Source organism: Tribolium castaneum, chromosome 10 (assembly GCF_031307605.1).
Source record: "Tribolium castaneum strain GA2 chromosome 10, icTriCast1.1, whole genome shotgun sequence".
In the NCBI taxonomy this organism is placed as follows: domain Eukaryota; kingdom Metazoa; phylum Arthropoda; class Insecta; order Coleoptera; family Tenebrionidae; genus Tribolium; species Tribolium castaneum.
The window spans coordinates 2,181,282-2,201,159 of NC_087403.1; the positions used below are offsets into that span (position 1 = coordinate 2,181,282).

Here is a 19,878-nt window from a genome sequence, read left to right on the forward strand (position 1 = left end):
CTGAGAGCTCCTTTGGCACTAAAATACCAAACTAAAGGACCCGATTGCGGCCCGAAAATTCATTAAATTAACTGGCGATATTGCAAATCAACTTTTTTATTCGTTCGATTTTTTAACTGATATGATGTGATAACACTTCCATACAATTATATCGAAATGAGAATAAACAATATTACTGTGCTCTTGCAACAATTCTATTAACAATTTCATGCACTTTTTGTTCTAAAATAATTGAAAGGAAAGTTTTTTGCGTTCTACTAACGTGGACTAAAATAACTGAAAGTGTTCTTGAGTAATTTCTGAACCAAATATAGAAAAAAACACTTATCAAAAATAATTACACGGCGAGGAAATCAATTCGGTGTAACGATTTTTTTCTTTAATATATATTTGAACGTTTAACTGAGCGCACCACCTCTTGGTTGGCGTTCCAACTAACTCGGCCGGAAATATGGCCACAATCCTAGTAACTTTTATTGCATGGGGTTCTTGACACTCTAGTTTTATATTTGTCATTTGTTTACTTGTCTAATGCCGCACCTAAAAATGTTAAATATTTCTAAAATAGCACAAAATTAGTTAAGTTTGTTGTTGATAACAAATAGCCACGTTCTGGGCCATGTTTCTAAGAGTGTGTTTTTGTGTGGTTCCATTGACTGCAGTCTCAAATTTGGTTTTTTCCAGATTGATTAAATTATTTTCTCTCTGGAAAAACAGCAAGTGGAGTGCTTGAAATGGCAGGAACTGATCGAGTTTCGCTGAGTGACGCATTATCCAACGTTGATGTACTAGACGAACTTCCTTTGCCTGATGAACAACCGTGCATTGAGGCCCAACCTTGCTCAGTTGTCTATCAGGCGAATTTTGATACAAATTTCGAAGATCGGAACGGGTTTGTGACAGGAATTGCCAAATACATTGAAGAGGCAACAGTACACGCAAGTCTCGTAATTATTAAATGAGCCATTTGTGTCCCCTGTGTCAGTCAGGTCATTTACAGAACGAGTTATTAGAGGAAGGGCAGGAGCATGCTGTCATGCTCTACACGTGGAGGTGCTGCTCTAGAGCCATTCCTCAGCCCAAATCTAACGAACAACCAAATCGGGTCGAAATTTACGAGAAAACTGTCGAAGTGCTCGCCCCCGAAGTGAACAAACTCTTGAACTTTATGTATTTTCAAGTAAGCCCCTTTTAACTCAACCCGGTTAGGACTCCCTTAATCATTTCAGAAAAAAGCAATCGAGCGGTTTTTCGAAGAAGTAAAACGATTATGTCACACCGAAAAAAGGAAAGACTTTGTCTCAGAAGCCTATCTCCTCACTTTGGGAAAGTTCATAAACATGTTTGCCGTCTTAGACGAGTTAAAAAACATGAAATCAAGTGTCAAAAACGACTATTCCACATACAGAAGAGCAGCACAATTTTTGAAAGTCATGTCTGATTCACAAACACTTCAAGAATCACAAAATTTATCGATGTTCTTAGCCACACAAAATAAAATTAGGGATGCTGTTAAGGAGAATCTGGAACGAATCAGTGGCTATGAGGAATTGCTAGCTGATGTTGTCAACATTTGCGTGCACATGTTTGAAACGAAAATGTACCTCACACCCAGCGAAAAACACATGCTTGTTAAAGTTATGGGCTTCGGGCTTTTCCTGATGGACAGCGAGTTGTGCAATATTAATAAGCTAGACCAGAAGAAGAAATTGAGGCTGGACCGCATTGACCGGATTTTCAAAGTGAGTGGCAAAAAATATAAAAGCAACTCGCATTTGATTGAATAACTCTGTTCAAGCTTAAATTAGTTCAATTAGTCCTTTAGTTTTTGTTATCCGAATGAATTGAAATTTTGCATAGTTACGTAATCTGCGTGACGATACAATTTTGTGTATTTAATACAAACTACAAACAAAATTAGAATTTACTCTCAAAAATCGCTTTGTATATTCAGATTATAAAGTTTAAATTTTGTGTACTTACGTCAAAAATGATTTTCAATAATTAATCAGAGAAACTGTATAATGAGTAAGCTCTTGACTTAACATTCTTGCCAGATCGGTGGCAAATTTTATATTTAATGCTTAAATAAAATCACGACTGGTTTATAAATCTACAACATTTGACCAAAATACGAGAAAGCCCGTTTTTTCGTAGAACTTGGAGGTTGTCCCTTTGTTCGGGGACATGCAGATCGCCCCTTTCAACTACATAAAGCGGAGCAAGCATTTCGACCCAAGCAAATGGCCTTTATCAAGTAGCAATACTCCCTCTCCCCAAGCCGATTTAATGGTACATTTGCCCCAAATTCGTGACGATCATGTTAAGTACATAAGCGAATTAGCGCGATACAGTAACGAAGTCACGACAACATACAAAGAAAGCGGTACTGACGCTGAAAATAAAGAAACGGCCGAACTTGCGCTCCGCGGATTACAATTACTGTCTGAATGGACAAGTGTTGTAACGGAACTGTATTCATGGAAGCTTTTACACCCAACTGACCACCATCAGAATAAAGAGTGCCCACAAGAGGCCGAGGAATACGAAAGGGCGACACGGTATAATTACAGCGACGAGGAAAAATTCGCGCTAATTGAAGTCATTGCGATGATTAAGGGATTACAAGTGCTGATGGCCAGAATGGAAACGGTGTTCACTGACGCAATTCGGCGGAATATTTACGCCGAATTGCAAGATTTCGTACAGATTATTTTGAGGGAACCGCTGAGGAAAGCAATTAAAAATAAAAAGGATCTTATCAGAAGGTAGCGCGTTTTTGTGTCCACATCACGTAACACGTTTTTTTAGTATCATTATGTCGGTGCGAGAAACTTGCGCTGATTGGCAGAGAGGTGTCGAGCCGACTCAAGACCCGGCTTTGAGGGGCAAAAAGGACGATAACGGGTTTAATGTTAAAGTGCCAAGGAGAAACGTGGGTCCTTCCTCCACCCAACTTTACATGGTCAGGACAATGCTGGAGTCGCTAATTGCCGATAAATCAGGCGGCAAAAGAACCCTGAGGAAGGACATAGACGGTCAATATTTAATGCAAATTGACCAGTTCCACAAAACCTCCTTCTACTGGAATTATCTTCTCAGTTTCAGTGGTACGTACAAAAACATTGATATTAATTCATTTCCTCCCAGAATCGTTGCAGCAATGTTGCGACCTGTCGCAGCTGTGGTACAGAGAGTTCTACCTCGAGATGACCATGGGACGGAGAATAAACGTGAGTAACGCGTAATTTTGCCAAAAATTTGCCAAACTTTTCATAGAAATGCACCGTGCGTCACGCTCATAACGAAGAATGTAACGATTTGATCACGATGGAAAAACGCATACAATTCCCAATCGACATGTCCATGCCTTGGATTTTGACTGATCATATTTTGAAAACTAAGGAACCCTCGATGATGGAGTACGTCTTGTACCCGCTTGATTTATACAATGATAGCGCGCTTTACGCACTGACAATATTCCGAAAGCAATTTTTATACGATGAGGTCGAGGCTGAAGTTAATTTATGTTTTGATCAGTTTGTTTATAAACTGAGCGAGCAAATTTTCGCGTACTATAAACAACTGGCGGCAAGGTATTGATAAAAATCATGGGAACGCTTTCACAATCAATCCTTTCAGTATCTTTCTTGATAAGCGCTTCAGAGTGGAGTGTGCCGCCTTGGGGGCTTACCTGCTCCCCTACCCGCGAGCAAATCGTTACGAAACCTTGCTAAAACAGCGGCACGTCCAGTTATTAGGGCGGTCGATCGATTTGAATAAGTTGATCACTCAGAGGATCAACACCGACATGCAGAAAAGTCTCGATTTGGCAATAAGTAAGTTCGAAGGCGGTGACATAACCGGGGTTATGGAACTGGAAGGCCTCCTACAAGTGAATCGGTTGTGTCATAAATTGCTGAGCAAGTGGCTCGCACTTGACGATTTCGATTCAATGTATCGTGAGGCTAATCACAACGTTTTGGCGCCCTATGGCCGCATCACCTTGCATGTGTTTTGGGAGCTGAACTACGATTTCTTGCCTAATTACGTCTACAATGCCGCGACGAACAGATTTACTAAGTATCGGGGGCAGATTGCTTTCGCGGGGGCTGTCCACAGAGATAAGCCGCCGCAAATGTCGCATCATTACATGTGGGGGAGCAAGCAACTGAACCTTGCCTACACGACTCAGTATGGCCAATATTCCGGTAAATCTAGCTTATGGTCCTAATTTTGTTTAACTAGTACGGTTTAGGGTTCGTCGGGCCTCAGCATTTCCACACAATGTGCAAACTCTTGGGTTATCAAGGCATTGCAGTTGTGATGGAGGAGCTCCTCAAAATTGTCAAAAGTCTGATCCAAGGGAACCTCCTCCAATTCACCAAAACTCTAATGGAGGTCATGCCAAAGCAGTGCAAATTGCCACGTTACGATTACGGCTCACCGGGTAATGATTTGCTTGATTTGGGCGGAATTAATAAGACGAATTTTAGGTGTGTTAAGTTACTACCACGCCCAATTGAACGACATTGTCCAATACCCCGATGCCAGGACCGAGTTGTTCCACAATTTCCGAGAATTTGGGAACATTATCCTGTTTTGTTTACTGATGGAACAGGCCTTGTCACAGGAGGAAGTCTGTGATTTGTTGCAAGCGGCACCGTTTCAGAATATCCTCCCACGGCCGTTTTGCAAGGAAGGGGAGAAGCCCGAAACGAAGCAGAAACGGCTTGAAGCCAAATATGCCGCCTTGCAGATTGTACCAAATATAGAGAAGTTAGGAACTGCAAAGGTTGGATAAATGTGCAAACAACTGTTTGTTATTTCGCCAATTTGTAGCAATCTTTGATATCGAAGGAGGGCGATTTATTGACCCGTGAGCGGCTGTGCTGCGGTCTCTCGATTTTTGAAGTTGTTTTGAACCGATTAAGGACCTTCCTGGACGATTCGGTTTGGGTCGGACCGCCGCCTGCTAACGGTGTCATGAACGTTGACGAATGCACCGAGTTCCATCGCTTGTGGTCGGCTTTACAATTCGTCTATTGTATTCCAGTTAGCGAGAACGAATATACTGTCGAGTGGGTACCGACTTTATGTTTCGTTTTATTTATTCCGTGTTTCAGGGAAATGTTTGGCGAAGGTTTGCATTGGGCGGGGTGTACAATGATCGTGCTTCTGGACCAGCAAAGGCGGTTTGAGGCCCTCGATTTCTGTTACCACATTCTGAGAGTACAAAGAGTTGACATGAAGGATGAAATTGTGAAAGGCATTGTATGTTGGTTGTACGGTTGTTTTCGGTCTATAATTGTCTTTCCCAGAGCTTGAAGAGAATGGTGGACAGGATCAGGCGCTTCCAAGTGCTCAATTCGCAGATCTTTGCGATTTTGAACAAGTTTTTGAAGTCGAGTGAGAACGACGAGTTGTCGGTTGAACATGTACGTTGTTTCCCGCCACCGGTCTACCCAATGAATCCGCAACAGCACTACCACGCACCCGAACATCTACGCCAGTGTTGAAGCACGTTTATTTTATACATTTGTTGGAATCAGCTTTCAACATTTTATAATCTTTTATATTTATTATAGTCCTACTACATGTGTAAATCTCATTACAAATGTATCGCCCACCCTCATTTATTATCGGCCTTATTGGTATTGCTTTAATTTTTCATAATAAAATTTTCGATGCCTGCTTGAGTGTGTTTTATTTCGCGCGTTGTTTCAAATTCAGGGCTGCCAACCGGGGACTTAGTCCCGCTGGTGACTGTTGATAGCAGCTGTTCGTCGTGTGTTGACAGTAGTTGAGAGATTTGTCAAACTATAGAAAATAATTCAATAATTTTGTAGTATTTTCTGTATTTTGAAAAATTAGACAATGACAATTTTACCAGCCAAAAGACCTTCGGCGAATCCGGAGGAGAAAAGCGACAATAGTCAGCAAAATGTGAGTAGATATGTTAAACTTGTCATTTTTGATCTTTTTTTAAGGAGAAACTTCATAATCATAAATCGTGTTATCTTTATTGTCAGCGTGTTGGACTAGCGAAATCTTTGCTTGATCTTGAAATTTTGTACACGATTGCGTAATTAGATAGGTTTAATAATGTAATAATGTAAAATAGGTAGGTAATGATTGCTTTCCAATACTAGCTCAAGAGCTGTCTAGGTCGGCTTCCTTTGTTCGAATAATTAAGGCCCGACTTTTTTTAGGGGAATTCCGAGCGAGCGGTGCGTAGGAGAGACGATATAAGTTCTCTGAATGAGGCAAGCCCTTCAAGCCGCCGATCTCAGTTCCCCTAGTAAGTTTCCACCCTCAATCGCGGAAAAATTCATTCTTGCTTCCAGCGTCAAGTCAACAACTGAGCGGAAAGAGCGTTTGAGGAAGCGATATAAAGAGCCAGATCGGGCGCGAGATAGGGAACGCGAGCGCGAACAAAAACGGGAAGTTCGGAGGGAACAAAAACGGGAACGAGTTGCTAAACGCGATATCTCAAATGAGCCTCTACATGACAATAATGCGAGTAATTCGGTTGTTGACTCAGTCGCTGTTGAGCCCACTTGCAACAACAACGAACCTGGGACTGCGAACAAGGAAGACTACACGGGCTTCAACAGCGAGGATGAGTACGATGACCAGGGACTCCTCAAAGAGCGGAACATACCGGATGAAGAGTGGCAAAAAAGGGACGTGTTATTTTCCCGCGGCATGTCCAACCTTGGGTTCGAAATCAAGCAAATGAACGAAGATGGGGCCTGTCTCTTCCGGTCGATAGCAGACCAAGTGTACGGCGACCAAGAATTCCATTATCAAGTCAGGCAGGACTGCATGAACTACATCGTAAGTTGTACGCAAAGTGGGGATTTTTTCTAATTTGTTTCTGGAAGGTTCAAAACCGTGACTACTTTGAACCTTACGTGACGGAGGATTTTGATAAATACGTTGCACGGAAACGTATATGGAACGTACATGGCAACCATTTAGAAATACAAGCAATGAGCGAGTTATATAATAGGACAATCGAAGTTTATTGCTACCAAATAAGTAATTTTTGCCTTTCTTCCGCCTGATTTTTACTAATACGCCGTTTCCAGCACCAATCAATATATTCAATGGTTCAAGATTAATTAACTCATATGAGCCTATTAGATTATCATACCACAGGATGTGTCATTATAATTCTATTAGTAACCCAAATAAACCTTCAGTAGGGGTAGGCTTAGGTTTACCCAATTACCATACCGTTGATATTGACAGAAGAAGGTTCAATGACGCTCTGCGGGCTAGTGATGAGTTGCTAATTGAACAGGTAAACCAATCAAATAATTCCCATTCATAAAAAAGTCACTGAATTTTTATAACATACTAACCACACAGTGGCGTACCAAAACATGTCCCTTTCTTCGCTCCCGCTGATTAAAAATGTATTATTTAAATTGATTACGTTCGGGGTTTTTTGCCCATTCGTGAAAAAAATATTTTTTGCGCCGAGTTTTGTAGAATTCTTTGGTAGAATTTTTGTCTTATTCGTTACTAATCAATTTTTTTCTTGTAGAAACGTGCTGATGGAGCTCGGTCGGAACCGCTTTGTCGCGGTACAAACTACCAAGTACAATGGTTTTTAACAGTGAAATTTAAAATATGGAACGTAAAAATAGTAAAATAAAATTTTATTTCAATTTATCACGATGGGAAATCGCAGTCGTCGTATTTTTGTGATTTTCTTGTTTTTATCAATAAATATACACTCACTTGTTATTGTTACGCCACTGGGAAACCTCATGTTGCGCATGAGATAAGTTACGGTTTTGCTTGCTGTGCGCACTCCAGGTAGCAGGCCCCACCTTTGTTCAAGGCTGCAAAACGGTTAGATAACGAAGCCTCAGGGGCGGAGCACAGCCACTGTCACAAGGCAGTAGCGTAGATGTAATCGAAAACACTTCGGTAAAAATTATAGGGGCTTTCACGAATTATTCTCAAAATTTTAACAATTACGCCTATCACTTTCTTCAAAATAAATAAAAGTACAACAAAACCCACATAAAACCTAGACTCGCGCTCATTACAGTATTATTACAATGTAAAATGAAGCTACTAGCTCGCTTTGGACGTTTTTTTATGTATTTTGAGGAATCGAATTCTTATTACAAAAATTCTACAGTGAAACCTCGTTATCCGAATTTAAAAAAGTAAAATTCGAGTTAAGGCGAATTCGTGTACACACTTCGCTCAGACTTTTTTTTGCTTTTACGCCAGTATTACTAATAAATTAAATTACTAATAAATCCTAATAAACATTTCACTAACCACAAGCGATGTCATAAAATTGACAGAAATAACACTTCAGAACCGGTGAGAGTGTAACGTATCTGTAGCCATGGGGGTACATTTTGAGACACACTGTACAGCACCGCTTTTATTACACTGTGTTTCGATCTACATTTATCGAAGCGACACGTAAGAAATGACAAAGGCGTTTTTTTCACCGCTTAAACTTATCTGTGCGTTCAAATCCACACAGGGACAAGTCACAATCCCTTGTAAGTGCCATTTTTAAGTCAAATTACTAAGCGTACTAGGCGTAATGAATGTGAGGTTATACATACCATTTTTTCGGTGAATTGGGACGGGGTTGCACTTTGCACTGTTAAACCCACACAAAGTGAATTATTGCAACAGTTTCGATGTAATATTCAAATTAAGTTGTGTACCGCACTGCTATCACTACATTGTCTAGTAGGGGGTGCCAACGTTGAAAACTCAAAAACCACGCAATGTTCACTAGCAAAATATAAAAACAAACATAAAAAAACACCCAGGCACACATTTTCACATATAAATTAACAAATTTACAAGTTTTGGTGGCGGGATTTCAACAAGTATGTGGACGCGAGATGGCGGTATAATCGTCCGGGACGTTTCTGTTCTCTGATTGGCTGTTGGTGTATAATACAATACTCGGAAATATTAGAAGATTAATTTTTTCCGACGTGATATATGCGTACAGATAGTGTTGTTTTGAATTACTAAGTGTTAGCTTTGTATTACAAAGGTTATTATATTTTTTTTCGTCTGTCGTGGATCTAGTTACGTGCATCCGTGAGACCCGAAATTGGCGCCCTGATTGACAGTTGTCTTGACTAATCAGAATCTTTCTAGACTATGCTAGAAGACAAGTTGAAAGCAACCGACTTTGAAGCCACCAACGAAGCCATCGAAGAACAGGTAGCTCGCGAGTCCTACATCCAATATTTTCGCGACTCAGAACGCCGTTTGAAGAACCAAGGACACTCCTGTGGTAGCAGTTCAACGATAACATCAGCAACCATGTCCAGCTCGCGCTCGTCGAGGAAAGGCTCGGTCTCCCCGAAGGGATCGCAGTCCCCCAAAGGGTCCAACTCGCCAAAGACAACACCACTAGGTACTCAAGTGTGAGTCGATGGCGTTTTTTAACATTTCCTTGCAGCGAGCCCCCGAGGCGCTGGGGCGCCGTCCCCATCGACTAGCCGCTATGAGGCCGACGTCAGCGGGGGCGATGTGGCGGGAGCCTGCGGTGGACCACCGGAGGAATTTCCGAAATTTTCGCCGCGCCGTTCTGAGCCCCCGGCCGAGGATGTTAATAACCCGGACTATGATGAAAATTTCAACGAGGACTTTAAATTTGATTTTGATTCCGATTCGGATCAGTCGGCTGGGGCCGGGCCATCAAACCGCGGTGATATAGGTTTGTCTGATTTTTGCTTCAAACAAAATGGACGTCGATTAAGTGCATTTTTCGGACAAAAATTGATATTTTAGCGATTTTTTCAGCTAGCCCTCCGGCCAAATGCGCTGCTTCATCGCAGGATAATCGAGTTATTACGGTAGGGTTAGCTTAGAAAAATTCTAAGCCCACATGTAATTGGGCAAAAATCGTGGTTCCTGAAGAGATTAGAGCTTGTAAAAGCTGTAGGTACAGCTAAATGGACCACCTATATTTTTTGCATTTTTGGATGCAGCTTTTAAAACTAATGACTTTGACTTTTATTTTTTTGAACTTTTGAACTTTTATTATTTTATTATACTTGTTATTATATTTTTTCACTTAGTAACATTATCATTTACAATTTTTCTTCATGTGTCACTCGCTATAACATACTACAATTTAATTACGTTATTGTAATTTAAAGTATCTGACAATTTAAGATATATTCTTTGGGGAAGCTTTTAAAAAAACATGGAATATTATTTTGTACTTTTTGCATATTGTGAGTGATTAAATTTAAAAAATATACAGAGCACTTAAAAACTGGCGCACCACGTTCTTGAGAAGCAAATGTAGATTACAGGAAAAATCTTAAAAAATTCCTACATTTATATTATAAAAAATATGGGCATACAAATTTACTTTGTTGACTCTTTTTTAATGTTTTTATGTTTCACACTTCCGATACCGGCTGTTAGACAATGATGCCACATATTTGACAGTCACAATTTAAGACAATTTAAAGAAAACACACATTAAAAATCTCCTTTTTATTTATTTTTCCAGAGCCACACGTAATTGAAAAAAATATTTACCGTTACATTCTGTTGTACGAAAAAAAACAAGCAATCTTAAGTATTATACATTATACAACCAAACAGCATATTAAATATCAATAAAAAATGCATTATTCTTTTTACTATTATTTACTTCCCTTTTTTCATTCTCATTTTTTTTGTTTCATTTACATTTTATTTATCTCATTTACTCTTTTTTCCTATTTAAGCATGGTTATGAATGTTTTATTCTCGTATTTTTTTTGCCCGGCGAATCGATTTAGATTTATTAAAATAAAATTTCGCTAAAATGTCAACTTTTGTCATCAAGCCGAAAACATCTGGCGGAAATGCACGGAAATATTTAATTTTAAAATGTGTGTGACTTTTACAGATTACGACAATTATGACCAGGAAATCATGGCCCAAGTGCTGGCCGAGTCGCGCAAAACTTACTTAGCTGAACTTAAGCAGCGATCCAAGAAGCGTCATGGATCTCCGGGACCATCCACTTCATCCTAGTTTAAATACTAAATTAATTGAGTTACATGTTCGTGCTTTCGTTTCATTTTTAGTTAATTAAGGTTCATTGTTTGCTTTTCAAGGTATGCAATTGCTTTGTTTTGTTATATAAAATGCATATCTTGTAAAATTGTATTGGCATGTTATAATCGTTTTTTAGTTAAAACGACCTTCCTCCACCCAGAAGATTAGTTTCGTTTTTTTGGAGAAAGAGCTTTCGTTTCTAGTACCGTAGTTTCGATTTTGCATGGATTGTGGGGGGGTCGTTTGTAAAAAAAAATTCAAAATGTTATATTTTGAGACACTGTTTCACGGATGTAAGTTTCGCCCTCTAAATTTCAGTGTCAAAAAGTATTTTATTTATGTTTTCAGATATCTATAAGTATATGTACTTATGAGTTCCAATGTATTTCAGTTTCGTTCAAATAAAATTGTTGTGATATTTGGCGTTTCATAATTGGACTAATCATGGTCACACCCAAAATTAAGACAACCAAGGTTGTTGCATACCAAATTATAGGTATTTCGTCACGTCGTTAAATATTTTGCCCTCAAAACAGAATAATTAACGTGGATGCTCCACTCAGGTAATTTGTATGCATATTAGGAAGAAAATATTTAGCAACATCGTAATGTACTTAACATGCATATCCCATAATGGTGTGCTTGGATTACTTAATTACAATGCCAAAAGAGAAATTCGCTAAGAAAAATATTATTTGAATTAATAACAGGGGCGGGCCTAGGACAGCTTGACTAACATGTGCGTGTTGCCAATTTGCGCACGCGTGTGCCATGGCCACCTATTGCCAATTTAAATTTTCGTCACAAACGACCGGCTATGTTCAATAATTTGGGAAAATATGGTGACTGTTCGGCGGGATTTGCCCCATTCTCTGAATTTCGTTGGTTATTTGTGCCAACTTGTGTTTTGTTTACATGACGTGGGGTTGCTCTCTGTCTTGTAGCTGGTGGAGGGGCGAATGTGCGGAGTCCGGGCCTGGCGGAGGCGCTGTTGCCAGTTGGTGTTGTTCAGGCAGTGATTTTGAGAAAAATAAGGAGAATATCGGTTGGTGGAGTCCAGTGCTAGTCCGAAATGCACTTATTTCGGTAAATGTGTGATATGAAGGCGTTTGGCGAGCTCGGGGTGAAGACCTTTGATACTAGAGTTCGGTTTGTTGTTGGTAGCAGTAGTCGGTAAGACGTTGTAATTTTGACGGTTGTGTGGCAGCTAGGCTATCAGTGTACAGTTTTATCGCAGTTTAACTGTGATAAGCAATATAGATAGCAATTATAAGAACACAATAAACGTTTGGAGCAGGTGAATAACGCGCACGAGTGTATAGTAATGTTGTGCGTTGTCTCATGCGTGTAGAAGTGCAACATTTATGTGAGGAGCTCGAGTAAAAAGGAAATTGGAAAAATGCCTCTGTTTGGTAAGGAGAAGAAAACGAAAAAAGATGGGAAAGACTCAGATAAGCAACCTTCACTCGAAGACAAATACTACTTAAAAGAATTACTCGGCACGTAAGTTGCTGTTTTTCATCTGTTGACATTACTCTAACCTCTATTTGTTTTCCTGTTGAAGGGGCGCATTTTCCGTTGTCAGGCTGGCCGAAAGCAAGGAAAAGCCAGGCCAGGTCTACGCCGTCAAAATAATCGACAAAAAAGCTTTAAAGGGTAAAGAAGATTCGCTCGAAAATGAAATTAAGGTGCTACGAAGGTAAGTCCAAGTGCGTTATTTTCAGACTGTTTACTCATAAATTCAACAAATAAACCCCCACACTATTAATCAAAACAAATATTTCGCCCGGCTTTTGCCCACTTGCAGGAGCGGCGATTAAATTATTATAGATCCGTTAAATCGCAAGCACCCATAAAGCAAATTTAGTGATTCAACTTCCGAAAATTTTTATTGTCCTGGAAAAACACACCAATTAAATATGCTGATTTTATTCAAACTAATTAGTAATTAGAGGCGCGCTCATTGTGTGTGCACCTTGTCAAAGGATGTAATTCACAATTATAATGGTAATGTTCGATTGCCGATAATACGTATTGTTTCGCCACTGCGACGGTTTTATGTAATTTACAGCGCCGATAAAACACCCGTTATAATTTTCCCCATGAAACTTAATTTTCCATAACGATTTAATAACGGATCGCATCAAGTATTTAAATGGTCGGGTTACCACTTTATTCCGCAATTAGCAATGCAAAGCGCTAAAAATTCGTAACCCAGTTGGCAATTACAAGCGAATCAACATGCAACTATTGATACGGTCCAGAAACATCGCTCGCAGTGTTTTATGTGGCTAGCAGTTGTCCAATTTATTAAAAAACGTCCAAGAAAATTAATTTGGATCAACCGAACGGGAAAATTTTATAGTTAATCGATTGTTTGTTTTGTTTTATATTACCTTGCTAACACTAAAAAATCGCTTTTATGGTTGAAAGACCTTCAATTGCAGCGAATCGAGGGTTAAAGTGAGAACCATGAAATTATACAGGATGTAGCGGCTTGTTTGTTCCAATCAATAAAAATCATCTCGGGCTCGCGTTTTCCAATTACATCAAGAAAAATTTCATTTTCTTAGTATCCGACTTGTCTAATTAAGAAAATAACAAACTACAGAACGAAAGATAAAGAAAACAACATATGCGTTTCAAGTTCGAGCTGGAAGCACGTAAGGAAATATCATCTGGGATTGTTGTAATTGGAATTAAATTAAAGCCTAAATTTAGCTTCGTAATAAAATGTTTTCGATTTGCACACTTTTAAATACTTTCCAATGTCGCAACTGAGTTAGTACAATTACGTTAATGTTGATATTTGTAATTCCACTTGCGATAATTACGATTCAGCTTTACAATAAAAATTAGGTAGGTCTATTGAAAGAAGAGTCAAGGTCGCTTTCTTATCAAAAAGCACCCGTTTTGACCGTAAACAAACCTCAGTGATTCCTCGCTTGTTAGAAAAATGCGCAACCGAGTTGGTGATGATAAATAAAAGTCGAAATAAACCGGGTCACGTCTGTCAATTTTCGAATTAATGCCGTGATGTGGTGGTTTAAACATAAAGTTATCTGGTTAAATGGGCATAAAATGTGGAATAATCTTGTTGGTGTAAAGTACCCCAAGGTGTTGTTTATTAGGATAGCGGTTATAAGTTTAACCAGTGGGAAAATTAAACGCATGCGCCGACGGCGCCTCGAATAATTAATTTTTCATCTGTTGATTGAAAAGGGATAATATCTATTAATTATTGCTTTCTGTGCGGAGCACATAGTGGCGCAAATTGGCGTAATTAAATCGCGCCTCGGTATTAGGAGAAAACTAACTTATTGTGCGATAAGAGTCTTAGCCACGCGTAAATCCGATATTAGCACGTATTTTCTCCGGGGTAAAAATACCACCGGCTTGAAATTAATGAAGTATTTAGTCTGCTTGCTACATGCGCGCTTTGTTCACTTTGTGCACTTTGAATCGGATGATCGATATTTCTTAAGTTAAGACGGCTCACTAATTTCTTTGAAGGCTTTACCCGCATCTCATTACAAACCGTTACCTAAATCTCTGAGGTTTTTCACACTTTACGCGTTTCGTGACAGCCCAACATTACTACAATTCATCCGAATTATATAATGAGATTAGCGGAGAAAAAATTCGGGAAAACTTGTTTCGACTTTGCCGCCCATAAGATTAATGGCTTTCTTATCGAATCGAAAATTGGCACTCCTTCCAGCTATTACCACCATATATGCATATCCATTATCCATCAAATTGCCAACTGAATGCTAATAACGGAAGAAAATTCTTCAATTGGCATCACAAAGAAATACCAGGCTCCAACTGCGCTTATCCAAAAATTGTACCAAAAGTCAGCCGGTAAAATTTATCGTATTCAAGTGCTAATGCTTTATTCAAATTTTCATTGATAAAACCGGCGGCTTATGAATTATTAAAAAAATTAAAACAAGTGTTATTCATTGTTCTAATGGTGTAATTGGAACGTTTAATTAATATGCAAGTTGTGGTTTTGGTTTTGCCTTGTTTTTTATGAATTTGTTAAAAATGTTTGCTCGCTTTATTCGGGCAGTAATAATATGCACCGGTCGCAAATATTTGAGTTTGCAAATTCGGGAAAGCACACAAAGCGAGGCGTTCAATTTATTGAAGCAACAGTTGAAATGATTCTTCCGCAAATAGTCGTTTTAGTATTTTGTTTTCGTTTAACTTGGTAAAGGTTCGAGTGTTCGTATTTTTCATTCCCCTGGTGTAAAGTTCACAATAAAGTGTGTTTCCTCTCATGGGAGTAAAGTGTCGAGAGTCTATTATTTTTGATGATCAAATCTCAACTTTTCCAACTATCCTTCCATTGTCCCAATTAACGAGAGAAAACGATTTGGTTTTGATGAAAACAACAAATAAATTCGTTACCACTTTAAATGTTTAATTTAAAATATGTCACTCAACTAGATCAATAAGCACAGTGCCTTGACCTAAACTTAACGAAATACGAGAAGTGACAGTTATCAGATGACGGAACGGAAGTGCGACTTGAATTTTTTTCGGTATTAATGTAATTTTTAATTCCGCTCTGAAATTTAATAATTCCGTTGAGAATGAAAAATTGCACGATTTCTCCGTACTTTATTGAAATAACTTTGTATTGCTGCCACTGATAGCGGATTTTTTCCACACAAGTGAAAATATTTTGTAATTAGAACTGATTAATCTAATTATAAATATATTTATTGGTGTCACTAATCGGTATTATGACATGTCGTCCATTGCTAGTTTTGAATAAACTAACTGAGATAAGCCCGAATTTCTACCACATTTTGTCTGCGCAACGGCAACGCTTTGGTCAATATTATGGTCATCAACCTATGATTTATGACGGCCTTTTTCTTTATTTCATTTCGACATTCGACGCTGAAATTATTCGTAATTTGCCTTAAAACGGTCTGCATTTTTGGACCACTCGGAAAAATTATATGTAAATGGTTTCGCAACCTTGGGGAAAATGGTATTCCCTTGTTTAAAATAATAGCAAATTGCTGTTTTACGCCAATCCGTAAAGTTGATAACCGAGAGGTCGACACTGCAAATAAATCTTGGCACACACCGACGGTTCTCAAACGGCGGGGCGCAGAAATTAGTTAACAGAAATGTTTTTTGTTATTGAATACCGAAATACGATTTGTAAATTGGAAACAGGATAATTTTCGCCAAATGTGTCTTTCACGAACATTTTTTTCTTTTTTTTTACTTGTCCGTTAAAATGGGGCTGAACTTTTTTCTATACTAATAAAAATTGCTAGTATGGAATTTGGAGAGAGAAAATGTGTTCCGCCTGTGGGCATCGCTTAATTAAAATGAATGTGTCGCCCTCGGGAATAACCAAAACACTGATAAGCTTTGCCAAAAATCTGTCGATAAATGCGAATTGTGTTTCATTACCTCTGTGGAGCTGAATAATACATTTCAGTTTGTTTGGAGTGACTTGTTTAAAGAATTTTACGACTGTTGCCGTAAAATCTAAACCTGTCATTGGAAAAATGTTTGTTTGGGCAGGTGGAAATGGCTCGATTTACCGAGTTTATTTTCTTTCAGATTAACTCATCCTAATATTGTACAGTTATTAGAAACGTTTGAAGACAAATCGAAGGTTTATTTGATAATGGAATTGTAAGTTTAGTGTGAATTAAGTGGCAGCATTCGTACGAAAGTGATTTTTAGAGTGACGGGTGGCGAATTATTTGATCGCATTGTTGAGAAGGGTTCATACACGGAAAAAGACGCAGCTGATCTCATACGACAAGTCCTAGAGGCTGTAGACTATATGCATGAGCAAGGTGTAGTCCATCGTGATCTGAAGGTAAGAAAGGCGGTGAAAAGGGCCACTTTCAACGAGGTTTTTCAGCCTGAAAACCTGCTTTATTATAGTCCAGACGAAGATAGCAAAATAATGATTAGTGATTTCGGTTTATCAAAAATGGAAGATTCTGGGATCATGGCCACTGCTTGTGGGACTCCAGGTTACGTCGGTACGTCTGGAATTCCCCAAATCCCCCTTTTCTAACCCATTTTGCAGCTCCGGAGGTCCTCGCGCAGAAACCGTACGGGAAGGCGGTGGACGTCTGGAGCATAGGCGTGATATCTTACATCCTCCTCTGCGGTTATCCCCCTTTTTATGACGAAAACGACGCAAATTTATTTGCACAAATCCTCAAAGGTTCGCTCTCTGCGCGCCCAAGGTGGGAATAAAACGTCTGTTTTAGGCGAATTTGAGTTCGATTCGCCGTACTGGGATGAAATCAGTGATTCTGCGAAAGACTTTATTAGGAAATTGATGTGTGTTAATGTCGAGAAGCGCTATACTTGTCGCCAGGCTTTGGCTCATCCTTGGTGGGTTCCAGGTAGTTTGTGTGTGTTTTTTAACTTGTGGTTGTTGGTAGGATATCCGGGAATGCGGCCAGTAATAAGAACATTCACGGTACCGTGGCTGAGCAACTTAAAAAGAATTTCGCAAAATCGCGCTGGAAGGTATGGGTTTTTCTTAATGATTTTTTGTTAGTGAGTGTTTTTAGCAAGCATATCATGCTACGACGGTGATTCGACAAATGCAACGAATGGCGCTAAGTAGTGGTGGTAGTGGGGGTCGTAGTCCGGTACCTCAACGTAGTATGTCCACTGGTGAACCATGTGGGAGCCTAAACGGTGCCCAAGATAAGTAATCAAATTTTTTAACTACCGAACTACCGTTCATTTCTGCTACGCATTTTTAATTGGGGTTGAAACATGTTCTTAAAATTCGTTACTTTTATGGAAGTTGAATTAGTTAGACATTTAAATTAACTTATTTTAAGGTCATGATTTATAAGCTATTATGGTCAGAAGGCCAGCTCACTTAAGAGAAGACTTCCAAAACAAAATAATGATGTGATGTATGTATCATGCAAACGTAACAGTGTGTAAAAATTATCCAACAATCTAATGGCATATCTGTTATTTTGCTTTGCAGATCTAAAGTTTGTGTATATTTTCTTTATTTTTTTATTTGTTTTACGTATTTTTATATGAATTTTTGTTACGAAAGCTCTCTTTATTTCTCAAATATACTTAACTTTTGTTTAGCTTTAGTTTTTTTACTGATTGTTTAATGCACAAAATTTAGTTTATTTATGGTTTTGATAGTTAACGGTATTATGATTATATTCTAAAAAGTTCCGTAATTACTTAGTGTATAACATAAGATTATAAATCAGACAAAATAAATGTTGAATATCAATAATAATAATATATGAATAATAATAATAATAATAATAGAAAGCAAATGTTATTGCTATGTGACACATAAATCTCGCATATTACGTTTTTGTTTGTAACTATAGCGGAATTGTAGGTTTTCATCATGGCATTACCGAACTGTTCAGAACTGGGAAAATAATTTATTTTGTTATGTTGTTATTGTTCCAAGCAATATTAAATGTTAGAAATGTTAGTAGTATTAAAACTAAGAACAGAAATACACTACCTTCTAAAACACATATGCTTGCTTAAGACATAAATGTATTATTCTGTGTGAGGTTCATTTGATTTTTTTGTTTTATTTTGTATATGTTGTAACTAATTGAACAAGTATATCATGTTCAACATCATTTATCAAGAAATTGGTCGTCAGAAACTTAATTTAACCACTTACACTGAAACTATTTTTTGAAACTTATTATACAAACAGTGGCCTACATGAAAGCCTATTGATCGGCCATTTGAAATGATATTATATCCGTCCTTTGGATTATGTTGAATTGTGATTTCGTGAAATTGGCCTTGAATTTTGAACATGATATACGTAAACGTAGTTCATTTTTTCTCTAAACTCACAACATGTGATATGTACTATATTTCATATCTATTTTATTTATTTCCTTATAAGGTGTACATTGTATAAACGAACTAAGTAGAGTTTCAGTGTATATTTTTAGGAATTTGTTGTTTTTGCACTGCATATATACGCCTGTGTAGCATAAAATAGATATTTAGTTTTATATTTTTACTAAATGTACAAACTGCTACAAATGGTTTATCAGGTGTATATTTCTTAAAACATTCTATGTAATTTTTTAGTTCAATAATACTGTGATGTTATACAGTAAGACATTTAGTATACAGTTATATCTTCCTAAATCATAGGGTGAGCTTTTATTATCCGCATAAAACAATTGGATTTTGTCAACCACTAAGACACTAGTACGTTATTTTATTGAAAGAGTATAATTTGTGACGGGAAATAAAAACTCACAGGAAGTGAGCAATTATAGGATAATTTAATGGAGCATTTCTTCACATTCCAATTATCGTTACTTAATATGCATTTATTTAAAAGAAATAACTACGTTCAGTTTAGGTAAAAAATAAACATACATCGATCAAACTCTAAACGCTTTTGTGTTAATTTTGACAGACAAAAGTTTCGCAACGTTATCGCTGATGTTTTAAATGAAATGTATATACTAAATTAAGCAATTGTAAATGACCACTGAAAAGGCAATGTAGTTTTATGCAGAAAATAGCTTTTTTGTAATTTTATAATTGGTTTATGAAGATTAGAACAAAGCTATAGCGTCGCTTTAATCTTGTTTTAGCCTCTAAATATAAAAATATTCATTGGAATGCAGTGTTCAAATATTTTAAATTTTAATTATTGTTAATAATACTTTGTTTCTACCATGATTAATATATTTTGTAATGTTTTATTGTTAAATATATGATGGGTTTAAAAATAGAAAATTTAACAATTTAGCCTTGTTTTTGATTTCGGTATTC

General features: G+C 37.9%; 3 protein-coding genes across 3 annotated transcripts; all 3 read left to right on the plus strand.

The window, feature by feature from the left end:
- Positions 1 to 472: 472 nt before the first annotated feature.
- Positions 473 to 5,694, plus strand: Cyfip (Cytoplasmic FMR1 interacting protein). The gene is made up of 14 exons (XM_962689.4): positions 473 to 631; positions 685 to 947; positions 1,001 to 1,180; positions 1,230 to 1,742; positions 2,158 to 2,768; positions 2,812 to 3,110; positions 3,151 to 3,233; positions 3,280 to 3,596; positions 3,643 to 4,211; positions 4,259 to 4,450; positions 4,497 to 4,795; positions 4,843 to 5,081; positions 5,127 to 5,274; positions 5,322 to 5,694. Exons 2-14 carry the CDS (start codon positions 735 to 737, stop codon positions 5,517 to 5,519), a joined length of 3,861 nt encoding a protein of 1,286 aa, XP_967782.1. The 5' UTR covers positions 473 to 631; positions 685 to 734; the 3' UTR covers positions 5,520 to 5,694.
- Positions 5,695 to 5,759: 65 nt separating this feature from the next.
- On the plus strand, positions 5,760 to 11,485 carry Duba (Deubiquitinating enzyme A). Its single transcript, XM_962766.4, has 8 exons — positions 5,760 to 5,946; positions 6,213 to 6,301; positions 6,348 to 6,840; positions 6,888 to 7,044; positions 7,095 to 7,309; positions 9,160 to 9,421; positions 9,467 to 9,724; positions 10,916 to 11,485. Exons 1-8 carry the CDS (start codon positions 5,878 to 5,880, stop codon positions 11,041 to 11,043), a joined length of 1,671 nt encoding a protein of 556 aa, XP_967859.1. The 5' UTR covers positions 5,760 to 5,877; the 3' UTR covers positions 11,044 to 11,485.
- Positions 11,486 to 12,046: 561 nt separating this feature from the next.
- CaMKI (Calcium/calmodulin-dependent protein kinase I) lies at positions 12,047 to 19,854 on the plus strand. Its single transcript, XM_962848.5, has 9 exons — positions 12,047 to 12,570; positions 12,632 to 12,766; positions 16,663 to 16,737; positions 16,789 to 16,927; positions 16,973 to 17,096; positions 17,144 to 17,284; positions 17,331 to 17,457; positions 17,508 to 17,595; positions 17,640 to 19,854. The coding sequence occupies exons 1-9, from the start codon at positions 12,467 to 12,469 to the stop codon at positions 17,784 to 17,786; spliced, it is 1,080 nt and encodes a 359-aa protein (XP_967941.2). The 5' UTR covers positions 12,047 to 12,466; the 3' UTR covers positions 17,787 to 19,854.
- The last annotated feature ends 24 nt before the right edge of the window (positions 19,855 to 19,878 follow it).

What these genes read in the sequence shown, in the direction of transcription:
- Cyfip (XM_962689.4), top strand. Translation starts at nt 735, where the DNA reads ATGGCAGGAACTGATCGAGTTTCGCTGAGTGACGCATTATCCAACGTT. An exon ending in TTATCTTCTCAGTTTCAGTG is followed by an intron (nt 3,111 to 3,150) that starts GTACGTACAAAA and finishes ATTTCCTCCCAG; the next exon opens with AATCGTTGCAGCAATGTTGC. An exon ending in TTACGATTACGGCTCACCGG is followed by an intron (nt 4,451 to 4,496) that starts GTAATGATTTGC and finishes GACGAATTTTAG; the next exon opens with GTGTGTTAAGTTACTACCAC.
- Duba (XM_962766.4), top strand. Translation starts at nt 5,878, where the DNA reads ATGACAATTTTACCAGCCAAAAGACCTTCGGCGAATCCGGAGGAGAAA. An exon ending in GCGACAATAGTCAGCAAAAT is followed by an intron (nt 5,947 to 6,212) that starts GTGAGTAGATAT and finishes GACTTTTTTTAG; the next exon opens with GGGAATTCCGAGCGAGCGGT. An exon ending in GCCAAAGACAACACCACTAG is followed by an intron (nt 9,422 to 9,466) that starts GTACTCAAGTGT and finishes ATTTCCTTGCAG; the next exon opens with CGAGCCCCCGAGGCGCTGGG.
- CaMKI (XM_962848.5), top strand. Translation starts at nt 12,467, where the DNA reads ATGCCTCTGTTTGGTAAGGAGAAGAAAACGAAAAAAGATGGGAAAGAC. An exon ending in TTAAAAGAATTACTCGGCAC is followed by an intron (nt 12,571 to 12,631) that starts GTAAGTTGCTGT and finishes TTCCTGTTGAAG; the next exon opens with GGGCGCATTTTCCGTTGTCA. An exon ending in TCGCAAAATCGCGCTGGAAG is followed by an intron (nt 17,596 to 17,639) that starts GTATGGGTTTTT and finishes GAGTGTTTTTAG; the next exon opens with CAAGCATATCATGCTACGAC.